The 13,963-nt window shown below is 41.1% G+C and overlaps 2 protein-coding genes across 3 annotated transcripts; both read right to left on the bottom strand.

Moving 5' to 3' along the window:
• Positions 1–1,788: 1,788 nt before the first annotated feature.
• Positions 1,789–8,812, bottom strand: fev (FEV transcription factor, ETS family member). Of its 2 annotated transcripts, XM_042221782.1 has the most exons (4): positions 8,704–8,812; positions 6,325–8,502; positions 5,633–5,704; positions 1,789–4,609 (listed from the first exon to the last, which is right to left on the bottom strand). In XM_042221782.1, the coding sequence occupies exons 2-4, from the start codon at positions 6,371–6,373 to the stop codon at positions 4,068–4,070; spliced, it is 663 nt and encodes a 220-aa protein (XP_042077716.1). In that variant the 5' UTR covers positions 6,374–8,502; positions 8,704–8,812; the 3' UTR covers positions 1,789–4,067. The 2 variants fall into 2 exon arrangements, with proteins under 2 accessions (XP_042077716.1, XP_005925985.1); XM_005925923.3 differs by having other exon boundaries at positions 6,325–8,798.
• A 1,066-nt stretch (positions 8,813–9,878) lies between these two features.
• Positions 9,879–12,834, bottom strand: cryba2b (crystallin, beta A2b). The gene is made up of 5 exons (XM_005925924.2): positions 12,752–12,834; positions 11,844–12,031; positions 11,087–11,228; positions 10,540–10,682; positions 9,879–10,263 (listed from the first exon to the last, which is right to left on the bottom strand). The coding sequence occupies exons 2-5, from the start codon at positions 11,999–12,001 to the stop codon at positions 10,116–10,118; spliced, it is 591 nt and encodes a 196-aa protein (XP_005925986.1). The 5' UTR covers positions 12,002–12,031; positions 12,752–12,834; the 3' UTR covers positions 9,879–10,115.
• Positions 12,835–13,963: the final 1,129 nt, after the last annotated feature.

The raw sequence follows: 13,963 nt of genomic DNA, 5'->3' as shown, positions 1-13,963 counted from the left end.
CACACACACACACACACACACACACACACACACACACACACACATCCCTTCCTTCTGAATCACTGATCAGTCTGACTGACTGATAAAGGACATTATCTGCTAAGAATGTTGTTTTAATTATTTATATATAACCAGTAAAACGTGTGAACGTCCCATTGTTCCACTGGTCGTGCTCACCCAGGCAAACCTCTGCAGTCTCGCACTTTCATAAAATGAGGTTTGGGGTTAATCTGCTATTTGCAAATGCTCCATGTTCTATATTAGAGCAGCTCTGCTATCACCTGGTTACATAAGCTGGATCCTGACGTTGGAAGAGTTGTGCTGCCCCCACATGGATGAAAAGATTTACTGCCCTTATTTTACGTCTCTTATTTGAAGTCACTTTCACGATGAGCAGCAGCTGACACTTGAAACAGCGTAAGCACATTTAATGGACTTTTCAGTCGTATGTTTAGGAACGCTTCAATTTCACATTACTGTATATTTGTATACTTCCACAGCTGAAAGAACAATAAATATTTTCTTCTTTTTAAAGAAGCCACACATGCATTTCACCTGTAATAATAAATCTGACAAATAAAGCTTGTCTGTTGTTTGTAATTCACAGTGATAAAGATGGCTGGTTGTTTGTGGGTCTGTTTGGACCAACAGGATGAGTCACTGCAGGACCAGGAGCACATTATGAGCTGAAATATGTTGTTTTTCTCAGTTACAGCATCATAGACAGCATCATGCTGACAAACCAGTAATATAAAGTGTGGCTGATGCCAGAGCTCATGCTGATGTAATGTGCGAGACTCCCAAAAAGTTGATTCTGTTCATCTGGACGTTGTCAGTGAGAGAAACGTTTCGTCACTGATCCAGGTGACGTCTTCAGTCTCAGCTGACTGCAGGTTTCAAACCTTATAAACAGCACATTTGCACAATGACTGAAAACAGCACCACTGAATGAACAATGAGCTGGGAAGTCAGTTCCTTTATCATTAACATGCACATTGATCAAAGACCACTGATCCATGGTCATGAGTCCCATTCACAGAGAGTTGGGGAACGGCTGCAATCACAGCATTGTAAGATGGTGACAGATGGACCCTTGGGCCCCCTCCTCGATTCAGAGATGGTCGTTCCCTTTTCACGTAAATGGCCTCTTTGACTCCGTGCTCCGCACGATGTGTACATCCTCATCATTGAAAGAGTGTCCACTGGCCTGTTGGTGTAAATCAGGGGTAGGCAACTCCAGGCCTCAAGTGCCGGTGTCCTGCAGGTTTTAGATCCCACCCTGGGAACTTCAAGAAATGCTGAGGAGTCATTTAGCCCTTTAAATCAGCTGTGATGGATCATGGACACATCTAAAACCTGCAGGACACCGGCACTCGAGGCCTGGAGGTGCCTACCCCTGGTGTAAATAGACTGCAGAGTCCTGGCTGACGAGGTAGCTCTCTTTGTTGTGCTAGAGTGGCATTGATCAATGATCTTAGACCAGTGATTGATGATCAATGGTCATGACAATCTGCATATTAATGATCATGAAACTGACCTCACAGCCCGTTGTTCATTCAGTGGTGCTGGTTTCAGTCATTGTGCAAATGTACTGTTTATAAGAAACCTGCAGTCAGCTGAGACTGAGGAAGTCACGCTGCGTCCAGGTGAACAGAATCAACGTTTAGGATTTAGCTGGATGATTCAATTCAATTCAATTCAATCTTTATTGGCAGACTTCATGTCCATAAAAAACAAGACAAAAAAACACACACACAACACTCCCCCCCCAACACAAGGTATAAACCATTAAATATATATATGTATATAAATAAGTATCTAAAACATTTGTAAAAATATAAAACCATAATATACATAAAACACAATTACTTAAAATAAATCAATAAATACACAAACACTTTAACCAGTGCTTTCTGAGACTGGATGAGTAACGGGAACCACTCACTGGATCTGTGAGTGCTAAAATTATACTGTTACTCGAACCATCCAGTCGTTCTCTAAAATTGAACATTAGCTTCCTTAAAAGTGCTTTAAAAGTCCAAACACCCACAGCTACAAACATCTGGCTGGCACTACCACTTCTAGGTATCCTGCAAAGGATTCTCATCGCATCATTATATGCAACATGCAGCTTCTGCATGCTACATTGTTTGTAGGATGACCACAAGGGGGCAGTATATAGCGGTGTGCAATACGCTTTAAACAAAGCCACTTTAACTGGAAGTGAACAAAAGCTGAATTTGCGTGCAATAGTATTTGCCTGCACATAGAGCTTACACCGTTGTCTGTATATGTCATCATCATCATTCATTTGCTCAGTAATAAAGTGACCGAGGTATTTCACCTTTTTATGAACTTCAAGAGTTTTTTGTGCCAGTTTAAACAAAGGGAAATTTAGCTGTTTATCCTGCTTGGTTCTACATATCAAAACAGCACTTTTAGCAGCATTGTACTCAATGTCATATTGCACACCATATTCAGTACAGACATTAAGAAGATCCTGTAACCCAGCACTGCTTGGACTAAAAACAACCAGGTCATCTGCATACATAAGATGATTTATCAGTGCTTTACCTAATATACACCCAGTGTTACAGGCTCTCAGTTGTATGGACAAATCATCAACATATAAATTAAATCAAATTGGAGACAAAATCCCACCCTGTCTAACACCATTGCTGACACCAAAGGGGGCAGAAATACTGCTTCCCCATTTAACCTGCATGTTCTGATGAGCGTACCAGCAAGAGAGAATCCTCACGATGTACTGAGGAACTCCCCATCTCTTCATTTTATCAAAAAGTTTTCTGTGGTTCACTCGATCAAAGCCTTAGAGGCATCAATGAAACACATGAGGACAGATGAATGAGCATGCATCAAGACGAATACTGCAAACTTTTCTCTGATTACCGAGACTGCTGCAGGCGGTCAGTCCACAAATCCAAATAAAAGTTTGCATTTTGAGAAACAGCACTGACGGTTTGGCGCATGGAGGACATTTACAGGCTCACCCACGTTTGGGTCAACATAAAGATCACGCTTTCAAATAAATGAATCCCACAATTCTGACAACATTTTTATTCAGAAGAGTTTATTTATGTATTTTTATTGGTACAGTTGTTTTAGTCACAGTGTGAATGAATTCACTTTAGAATCACTGAAGAGCTTCTATAGTCTGAGCCGGTCTCTACTCTACAGTATTTACAGAGCAGTTTGGGAATTCACAGTTTCGGTTTCTACTCAGCCTATTTCACACAAAGTTCCTGTTCCCCGCGTCTGTGCGCTGCTTTCATTTTTTATTGCGTGAGGTTTGTTTTTCCTACAAAGAGTTTCATTACGTCTGATCTGATTTATAACCAAACGGTGATCGACGTGACAGCATGATTCAAGCGAGTCTCATTCCAGTCCAACAAGCCTGTTTTCATCCATAACCACAAGATGGCGCCACTAGTCCGATGGTAGTTTGGCAGCTCGCGCCCACGTCGGTGCAAATCCACCTGAAGATGTGAAAACAAACACTGAACTCAGGGAAAGGGCTGGGAGAGCGAGGGAGCCGAGGTCTGATTTATTATTTATTCAACGTTTTTAAATATATGTACACTATTTGTTTGTTGTTTCAAAAACAAGCATCGTGTAAACCTTTATTTGGTTTCCCATTACGTCTCACTGATAGTGGCCTAAATAAGGACATTTCATATTTGGAATATTTATGGATCAAATTAAGCGCTCGGGTTCAAAGCACTGTGCGTAATCTGATCGTAATCGCTTCTCCACAAGGATTAAATTAAATTAAATTAAATGAAATATTTAATTTCTTGGTTTTCGTGCCTTACTTACATGCAAGAAGACTTCCGGTGTCATTAGTCATAATTTTGAGTTTAAACACAACTTTGCGCCGCTTAAAAAAGCCTGACTTGACATTTGAAAAACATCTAATTTTGAACCACTTTGAGCCTAAATCATATTTTCCCCGCCAAACACCAAAGTCAGCGTGTTTGTGCTGTTTGTCTGTCCTCCCTCACTGCAGTGTGACGGTTTCCCGGTGTGTCTAAAATACGCATCGAGAGTCAGTTGTAGTGGTTGTTGATGGTGCTCAGACTGCTGATGTTGTTGACGCAGCCGATGTGGGACGGGGACACGGTGCCAAACGGCCCCGGAGGCTGGAGGTTGTGGCTGTGGTACAGAGCCGCTGGTGTGGAGCCAGCCCAGTAGGAGAACCCCGAAGGCCCCACGCCAGGAGCCACGAGGTTCAGTTTGGAAATCCCGGAGAAGGGGATCGGGGAGAAGTTGCCCTGAAATTTGTAGATGGCCTGCTCGGTGGTGGACGGCTGGCACACCTGCGCCAAGCCGTGGAAATCAAACTTGTAGGCGTATCTTTTGCCGTGGACTTTGGTCATGATGTTTTTGTCGTAGTAGTAGCGCAGCGCCCGGCTCAGCTTGTCGTAGTTCATGTTGGGTTTGCTTTTGCGCTCCCCCCAGCGCCGGGCCACCTCATCAGGGTCGATGAGCTTGAACTCTCCGTTGGTGCCCTCCCACGCGATGCACGACATGTTGGTGCTGTCAGAGAGGAGCTCCAGCAGGAACTGCCAGAGCTGAATCTGCCCACTCCCTGAGTGTGGGAAGAAAAGAAAATCACAACTAGTCCGGAAATAATCTGAAATAAATCCCGAAAACAGCAACAAACTAAAAAATACAAAATTTTGTCTGGAAAGTAAAAAAGATAGATAGATAACTGGTCTCAAAATAACGGTTTACATAATTCAGCATTATCAGTTCATGAAAGATAATATTGTGAATTTCATCATATTTGAAAATTCAGGTATTAAATAATGAAAGACACGCAAAAGATACGCAGTTATTTTATTACATATAATTAAAGATAATAACTCCATCATGACATCATTTTACAAATCTCTATTTACTCCTCTAAAGCAGCTTAAATGGGTCCGGTTATATTTAGCTTCTCCATATTTTCTATAACATATATTTAAAAAACACGCTGCTCATAATCATCAGAAATTTAAAATAAATTAAAACATCTTTGCAGGAAGTCCTGAGAGCAGTAAGAGTGAATATTAGCGTCCAACACAAGACGTGACAAATTCATTTTGGCCGTTGTGTTTTTTTTTATCATAAAATAAACACGATTTTTATTTTCTTTCGAAATGATCCCGGAGATGCTTTGATAATTATCTGTTTTAGAGGAGAAAAGAAAAATAATGTGATGGTGCAAAAAAAAAACCATGAGAAAAAGAACTGAATACGTTTCAGAACCGGCTGAATGATCTATTAAACCTAAAGACGCGACTATAGGAAATACATGAAGCGCAGAGTAAACGCATTAAAATCCTGCTATTATTGTGATATATTTTGATTTATTAACATTTATTATGATATTGTGATCAATATTTGTTTATTTCAGAAACTATTTTTATGTATCGACCCGTTTGCGATATCATTTGAGAGGTTTCTGTGGGACTATTTTCTAACATCTTTATTATTATTATGATATCATTTTTTATGTTTTCATATATCTTTGCGTTTGAAGACGCTCTCCATTAAAAATAAGTAAATTGCTAATTAGGAGCTGGACACTCCGCAGTGACGGTATTTAGCGAGTTTGTCCTCTTACCTTTTTGAACTCCTGTATTTATCGGAGCCCAGGAGGTTCCTTTGCTTTCTTTCAACAGATTTTCTGTTGGATCTGAAATGAAAACAGACACATTTTCAGCATCTTCATCCAGAAATTACGACAAGAGGATTTCTTAAGCAGATGATTTTTATCACTTGTATTTCAAAATATTATGATTTAATATTTATTTAGAAGAACAAAAATCTCTTCATGGTCAGATTTTATAGGCACAATCTAGCAAGAAGCGCAATATCTCAAGAAAGTAGAAAAATGCATTGAAAGAACCGGAGGACTGAGATTAGAGCTGCTCAAAAATGCTCTGATTTTTCTAAAATGTCGCAAACTGGAGCGCAAGGAAAAAAATACAAATAAAACAAAATAAGATTTAAAAATTCAAACATTGAGCTTCAAAATTCCAATTGTATCCTGGTCCATTTGCAGTCTAATGCCTGGAGCATGTCGCCTTTGCAGTCTCTGCTAGAAGCCAGGAAACGCGTCCAGGAAAAAGGATTTCCGATTTCCGACAAAAGAGCAGACGGGCTTTCAGATTGAAAAGGCTGAACAATGCTCTGGCCTGGAAACGGAGCATCATCGTCGGCAGGACACCGACACCCGGAGAAAAATGTAAAAAATCTCGATAGATATATAAAACGGGCTGTTTCTCTCATTCTTAATGGGACCAAATGACGAACCTGAGAGATACATGTTGAACATGAGGTTTCCTCCGCAGTCCTGTCTCATTGTGTTCACTTGTTCAGAAAGGGTTGGATTTCATTTCGTTGGTGGCGGAGGAAAAGATTTTTATTAAACTTTATCTCATAACTGTGATCTGGAATAAATGCGGGTAGACAGATTGAAGTTTCCAGGCAACTGTCACTGGCCCCCATCTCTGAGACAATATTCAGACAGCAATTTCCCCTGGTGCATTGCTTTAATTAAAAGAGCAATTTACCTCTGTCAGCCCGCCTGGCGCCCACAATAAAAAGAGGCCAATAGAAATTCGGCCCTTATCAATCCACCATCACAGTTTAATAAAGTTTCCGCGTTAAGATCTGAGTTTCTATGGTGAATTGAAGTGTTTGACATGGAAACCAGTTCAGATCCTCCTCACTTTTCCGCCTCTTTACCTCTCGGCAAACAACAAAGACCTATTTCATGTTGGAAAAAGAATATTTACCTTGAAAAAATACGCTTCAGTGGCCACGAGAAAACAAGAACATTTCATCCCTCCTAACCTGCTCTGTGTGGGTTTAAGGTTATATGGCCTCAATCTGGGGGTAATGAGGTCGTAACTTTAAAACCATGCCTCGTGATGCTCGTTGACGTTATCGTGTCCACTCATAATTTTATACGTCTGTGTTTTTAGAAGCAGTGGAGTGAAAAGCCCATGGGCTTTATGGCCATGTGCTAGAGTCTGCGCATTTCTTCAGGCGTAAATAAGGCATCATACGGGCAACGCGGGCTGATGATAGAGCTTTATGCAACTAATAACACACATTACCTTTATTAAGAAAATCCTCCGCTGGGGAGCTTATAGTTTTAAAATTCAACATTCTTTAAATAGTGTGTCAAAGACGCAGTAACAATGTACCAAAATATTTAATATTTTAATATTTATTTAGGTTCTGGTGACTTAATGTCTTTAGATATCTTCAGTGTCCCTGGTTTGGTTCCAGCACATCTTGTAAAATATGTTTTATATCATACAACAAAATCCATTTTATTAAAAACACCAAATGCAAAGACTCTGACACGTTTTCTTCGTCTTTTTCCGTCCGCAACAACAGCATCAATGCATCATAACCTCACAGTGCAGCATATACCTGCTGTCTGTTAATAACATGGTCATAAACACAAAAGCACTTTCACTTCTGTCACTTGGCACATTTGAGCCATCCTCTTTGCCACCTCGAACAAAGATTTTAACAGATACCTTTCTTTAAAAAAGGCTTCGCGCTGCTGCCTCAGTCCTGGCTTCAAATCCACTCTTTGACTTCCTCTCACATGCCTGTTAGAATAACTGGTGATTCTAAGTTTGCCATACCGCCCATAAACTGGCAACCTGCGATATGTTCAAAGCCCCGCCCACCACGACCCTGAACTGGACATGGATGCATAAACTAGTTCCTTTAATTTGCTGAAAATACATCTGGCCTTTGTAAAGATGACATCTTAGTTCATAACATATAATCAGTCCTCTGTGCTGACTGAACTGAAAGTGGATATCTGCTTATCATTAATCATCTTTATAATGAGTCACATGACTGAGGTCAGACACGCACAAATGCACACGTGTTTATTTTTAATTTTTAAAAAGCACTAGAGCATCAAGTGTACAGCTGTTTATTTTTATATGGTGAGTTATCACAGTCAAAGCAGACAGCTTGGAATAAAATATCAGCACCACACACACACACACACACACACACACACACACACACACACACACACACACACACACACACACACACAGGAAAAGCTTTGTAACTGACAGAGCTCATAATCATATATTTCACAGCATATTTTGTCCCCCTTCAGTTTGGAGATGTCCTGGTAGGTGTGTCTTTGGTGTTCAAGGCTTGCTTTAGCTGCCTGTGTAACAGATAAAATTCACAGGCAACTTAAAACAAGCCTCGAAAGCCAGACTGAATCCACTGGAGAAGTGAAAGGAAGAGAAATGGATGCATAAACATCCACCTGTGCTCAGTCTGAGGACAGAAATCCACTGGAGGAACATTCAAACTTAAAAGCAAAAATAAAAAAGAGTAAAAAAAGTCATTTATCTGAGCTAGAGTCCATAATCTTAAATATATAAAAAGCAAAGTTAGCATCAGCCGGTAGCCAGGTGGTGTCATTTCTCACTTGTAAACCTAAAGAGTCAAAAGTGTCACTGTTAGCAAACCCCACAATAACCACTGGACTCAATTTGTTACTTGACAACTTTAAATATTCAAATCGAATGAAGTAACTTCATATTTTAAGCTGTAATTCTAAACCACAGACTAATCAACCCTGCAAACATTACGAAAAGCTGTAACAATGAAGTTTTCTCTGTAAAGTCTCGAGCTTACCTTGGTGCTCTGAGCTGTGCAGCTGTAACTTTCTTGTCTACTCAAGTGTCACTCCTCTGTAATCTGCGCTGCAGCGGCTTTAATCAGTCTGCAGAGGAATGTATATTTGAGAAAGGTGTGTGCCGCGTGGTTACACATTTATATAAAGATCCTGTTTTTTGGGTGTGGGACTGTGAAAGCTTTTTTTGGGGGTGTAACACGGAATCCTATGTCCTGGACCAACAGGAGGAGTGTAGGTGGAGGTAAACACACTCCAGGAACCCGGAGTGCGACTGTAAGATCAACATCACAGTGACACATCAGAGTGAGCAAACAAATGCTAAGCTACTAGACTTTCAAATGAAGTACTCACGGTATGCAAGGTTGAGTGCAATGCTGTGTATGCTGTTCACACTATTAAGGGCTGCTTTCGGATATCTCTTGATTTTATACTGCAGAGGCTGCAGTTTTCATTTGGATCAAACTGATCGATTAAGTTGTGAAACCTAAAATGTATCTAAACTTTTATCTGAAACTAAAACAGAACATTTATGATGTTTTGTCTCCCGGGGAACTCCTGCTGGATTTTTTATTAAGTTTGTTAGCTTTAATAGCTCTTTAACACCATCATAGCAGAGGAAGTCAGTTGAAATTAAATAAAAAGCCACTCATGCCCATGTTTTTTTCTTATTTACATATGTCTGTTAAGGAGTGTCAGCTGTCTAAAGGTGCCGGCTTTGAGTGGCCAACTGCCACATGTTGCTTTCACGGAGCGTTGCCTTATTGGTCAGTTTGCCAAACTGTGCCTCAAACAGTTGAAAAACAAATAATAGAAACCAAAGTGATCTTGTGCTCTTGTTTATTGGAAATAAGAATACAGTATGACAAGAACAACATTATACATCCTAAAGCCTAACAGAATCAAATCTTTCCAGGGATGTTCACTGAAAGGCCAAATATGCACTTCAAATAAACACAAAGCAAAACCTGCCTCTGAGAACAACGTCTTCATAGAGCTACAAAGGTTTTGCAATGCTTGGACACCTGCAGTCTAACTGCAGGTACAGATTAATAGCTTAGTAGAAGTCGAGTATTACAGCCACTTTCTCTGAGCTCTTCATTTCCATTTATTCTATTTGGGTTGATAAACTTTCATGTAAAAAAAAAAAAGAAAAAGAATACCGACAAACAGTGTCTAGTTTTGAAGAAAAGCCTTTATTTCCTATTTCAAGAATTTCAAGAACATGCTTCAGCATGATAGTAGAAGTAGGTACTTAGATATCCATACATGCAGAGCCACAGAGTGATAGAAAGAGTTTGTCCATCTACTGTTCTGTGACAGCGATCTGTCCAGGGTTCAAGTTGAGAGAGCGATTATGGGGAGGGGTTTTTTCTTTCTTTTTCAGGTGGGGTCAGGCCGGCAGTGTGGAGGCTTAGTGCTGGATCCTACGAATGGACTGCACCTGGTTGGTGTGAGCCTGGGTGCTGTACTCATTGTAGTTTCTGTACTCGCCTTGGTGTCTATCTCTCTCCAGGATGTACTGGTAGCCACGGTAACCAGGGAACTGGTAGGCAACCCAGCTGTAAAGAAGGAGGGAGGGTTAGAGTCGAGGTCACATCAAAGGATTCAGTAAAGCATCTTTGGGTTCTGCTAGTCTTTAAAGTTTAATGCACTTTGGTAAATTCAGTGCAATTACAAAGTCAGGAGACTGTGTGCAGCTCGTCAAGCTATATTTTGCAGCAGCGTGTTAAATTAAAAACTAACTTGAATAAAATAAGAGCACAATATGTAAGTGTAAGCACGTGTTGTTTATTTTAAGGAAAGACGTTGAACACAGAGAAAAACGTGTAACTTACGCTCCTGAGTTGACTTTGATAGAGGGCACCTCCTTGCTGCACCAGCCCATGGCCTGTAGGGATGGGTAGTCATCGCACAGCTCAAACTTACGGCCCTGGAAGTCTTCACACTCGTACATGGTCACCTTGCTGTCACTGTGGTTCTGCAGAGAAGCAAACAACTCATTTCGAAGCTGTTTTATTACATTATAGTTGGTACGTAATTAGAGAAATAAAGAGGACATTAATGCTAAGAACTATGAGGGTTTTATTCAGGGTTGATTAGAAAACATATAGAACCTATGGCTCAATATTTATTTTAAAGGAACAACAGACAAGGAAAGAGACCTTTAAAAAATACATTTCTAAAGCTAACAGGATAGGAAGCGTCACAGGATGAGTAGCCTGTAAGTGATGCATTAAAATAAATATATGCAAACACATCTGCAGGATTCACAAGAAGAAGGAGGGAGGCTAATGTCTCAGGAGGCGTGGAGAAGACAGACCGCTTACAAAGACTGATTGATAAAAAGAGAAAACAGATAAATGAAAAGGAGGAGGGACTCACAGCACACTTGATGGGTCTGAAGGAAAGCAGGTGCTCGGTTCTGTAGCTGCTATTTCCGCTCCAGGCCTCGTAGCGAGGATAGTCTCCCTTCTCCAGGATGAACTGCTGTCCCTGGAACTCAGGGTACTCATAACCCACCCAGCTGAGAAAAGAGACAGAAACACTGAGGTTAAATGTGCTGGAAACGACAGAATAATCCCCAAATAAAAAAAAAAGAACACTAAACAATAAAAACTTTTAATGGCCGACTAAATACACAACACAATGATATTGACACTGTCGTCCTTCTTAAACAATAGAGTCCAGCGCTCACAAAAGCAGCATGCAGCTCCTTTTGTGACTGCAGAGCACAAAGCAAACATTAGATACTGCTCCTGCCTCCACCGCCGCTGCCGGGCTGTGCCCACCCCGGCCTTTTTATCTGATCACGAGTCACAGCCAGCAGCTGCACACAGCCAACTCATATCACAACAGGGACACACTTGGATGCATGCACACGCACACACACATGTAAGCAGTACATGCCAAGCAGCAAACTAATAACAGCGCAGGTTATAATTTAGAGTTTTTGTTATTCTGTCTGCTCCACTTCTTGACTCCTGTCTGCTTTAGTCCGACCTTTTCAGGTCAGTGAGATTCAAATTTCAAGAGAACAAACATGAATGTACAAGATGTTGCTACTGAAATATAAAAAGAAAAAGTGCTGATCCATAATGCGCTTACAGGTATAAACAGCTTTAATGTGTCTTTCACTTACGGTCCATTCTCCACCTTGATGGAGCGGATCTTGTTGAAGCCCCTCTCCATGATGTTCTGGCACTCCAGCATGAACTCACAGCGCTTTCCCTGGAAGTTCTCTTCCTCCCAGACTGTGATCTTAAACTGGCCCATCTGCTCCATCTGTTGAGTGTTCATGGCTGCTGCTTCTCCCTCGGGGGTTACTCTCTGAACAACGTACAGAGTTTAATAAAGACCCTCAGCATAAAACAGATTAGGAATAACACCATCACACAATCACAACTAAAGCCCCGGGTAGCATGAGCAATCAGTGGGGTAGAGGTCGTCAGCGAGCCAGGCACATCTCTAAATTATCCTAAAACTGCAATCTTTATCTGGAAGCTTGGTGAAAAATAAAACATTTGTTGCATCTATTTTTAGCTCACTCTCCAAAGGTGTCACAAGTGAAAAATTCCATTCATTCTTTGCTTTTCCATTTCCTTAAAGCACAGATTCAATCAGATGGAGATTCAATCAGCAACCACGTTTCCAGCTCATAAACTGCACCGTGAGACTCCAGCGTGGCAGATAGAACCACTTCCAGCCAGAATCAGAGTGAAAGCTTATGAAGTTTCATCTCTTTCTAGTCTGGCTCGTTTGATTTTGTTGTGGTGGAAAAGCACACAACACTGCACTCAGATAAACGCCTGCATTGTCTTTAAAAGCCACACACAAGCACACCCGAAAGGCATCATCTTGCCAGCTTATTATAGGAATACACAGCTGTCCTCATGATAAAGTTCTTTAATGTTAACAAAGTGCGTCTGTAATAGACTAACTACCAAAGCCACAGTGTGAGGAGCGTCTCGCTGCCTGTCGCTTCCACCTAGTACACAAAGCTGTCACTGTTTCTTGCAGCTAAGTCTGAGGCAGTGCTGAGATACTTACAGACGGTACTGAGGTGGGACAGATCCAGTATAATCAATGTCGGGGGAGAGACCCTCGCCTGTGTTTTTATAGGGCTGGGCCCCCTGGACCCAAGCCACTCCATTTGCCCAGCAGCCTTGCACACTCAGCAGCTGAGCGGGCCGGCTGAAAGGGGAGCATTAGCCTCGTGCTTTGTGGAGGCTCCAGAGCACCATTGTCCTCAGAGCCCCAAACTGACTTAGTCATCAATATGGCAGCCACGGTCAGTGGCAACCTGACCCAGGACTATACAATGGCAACGCACTGACACAACAGTTTGATTGGTGTAGCGGGATAATAGACACATTCTGGGAGCTGATCCCCTCCCCCTCCCCCTCACCCTTTGCAGTAGGTAAACTGGATCCTAAACTCGAGGTGGCAAAGGGTCCAAGGAATGCCGCACACTGAGCACAGGACATGTGCCACTTTCATCTAGGACATGTTTTTCTTTCTTTTCCTCCGGCTCTGGAAAGAACTGGAGGGTGAAGTGCTGTAGTAAAAACTGCAGTGCTTTGTTTTTCAGATCAGGATCAGACCAAATCACAGTTTTCATTATACAAATGAGAACACATAGAGGTGTATCATACACATCATACACATAAAGAAATTGTCTTTAGGCTGATGAGTCCACCTACATGAGCATTCTGACGTACACTGAAGAACAAACATGATCTAAACGCTTATGTTGTACGTTTTGTTGGAAAAAGCTTATTCAGGTTTATTCTACTTTTAAATGTCATCTGGCTTTTTAACAATACTGATCAAAGCTGTATTACAGATGTAGTAATTATATTTGCATGTTTTGCCCCATTTTTCCTATTTTTATTTTTATTCTTTGAAGCTCCAAAAATGTGTATGAATGGCCTTTGACATTTAATGTTATAAATAAAACAAGCTCAACGTACTTTGTATACCTTTTTCACCTCTTATTAACAGAACAGGCTTTATTTGTCTAACAGCTCCACTGCTGACTGAAAACTGTTGAACAGTTCATCAGATGCGGACCACGTTAAACCTACAGACATCACCTGTCCATGTGCATCTCTTACATTTACATTTTTGCAGGTTTGAACACATGATCATAACAACAATGATTAAAGAAGCGGTGGAGTTTTCCTTCATCATTGGTGACATCTAGTGGCTAAAATGGTTATTACACAAAAGCTGGCAAACATAATAAAGTGAACATCATGA

This window comes from Haplochromis burtoni, unplaced genomic scaffold (genome assembly GCF_018398535.1).
Source record: "Haplochromis burtoni strain Fernald_Lab_line unplaced genomic scaffold, NCSU_Asbu1 Contig_74, whole genome shotgun sequence".
Lineage (NCBI taxonomy): Eukaryota > Metazoa > Chordata > Actinopteri > Cichliformes > Cichlidae > Haplochromis > Haplochromis burtoni.
Note: the sequence above shows the minus strand (reverse complement) of the source record. Positions and strands in the feature narration are given on the sequence as shown.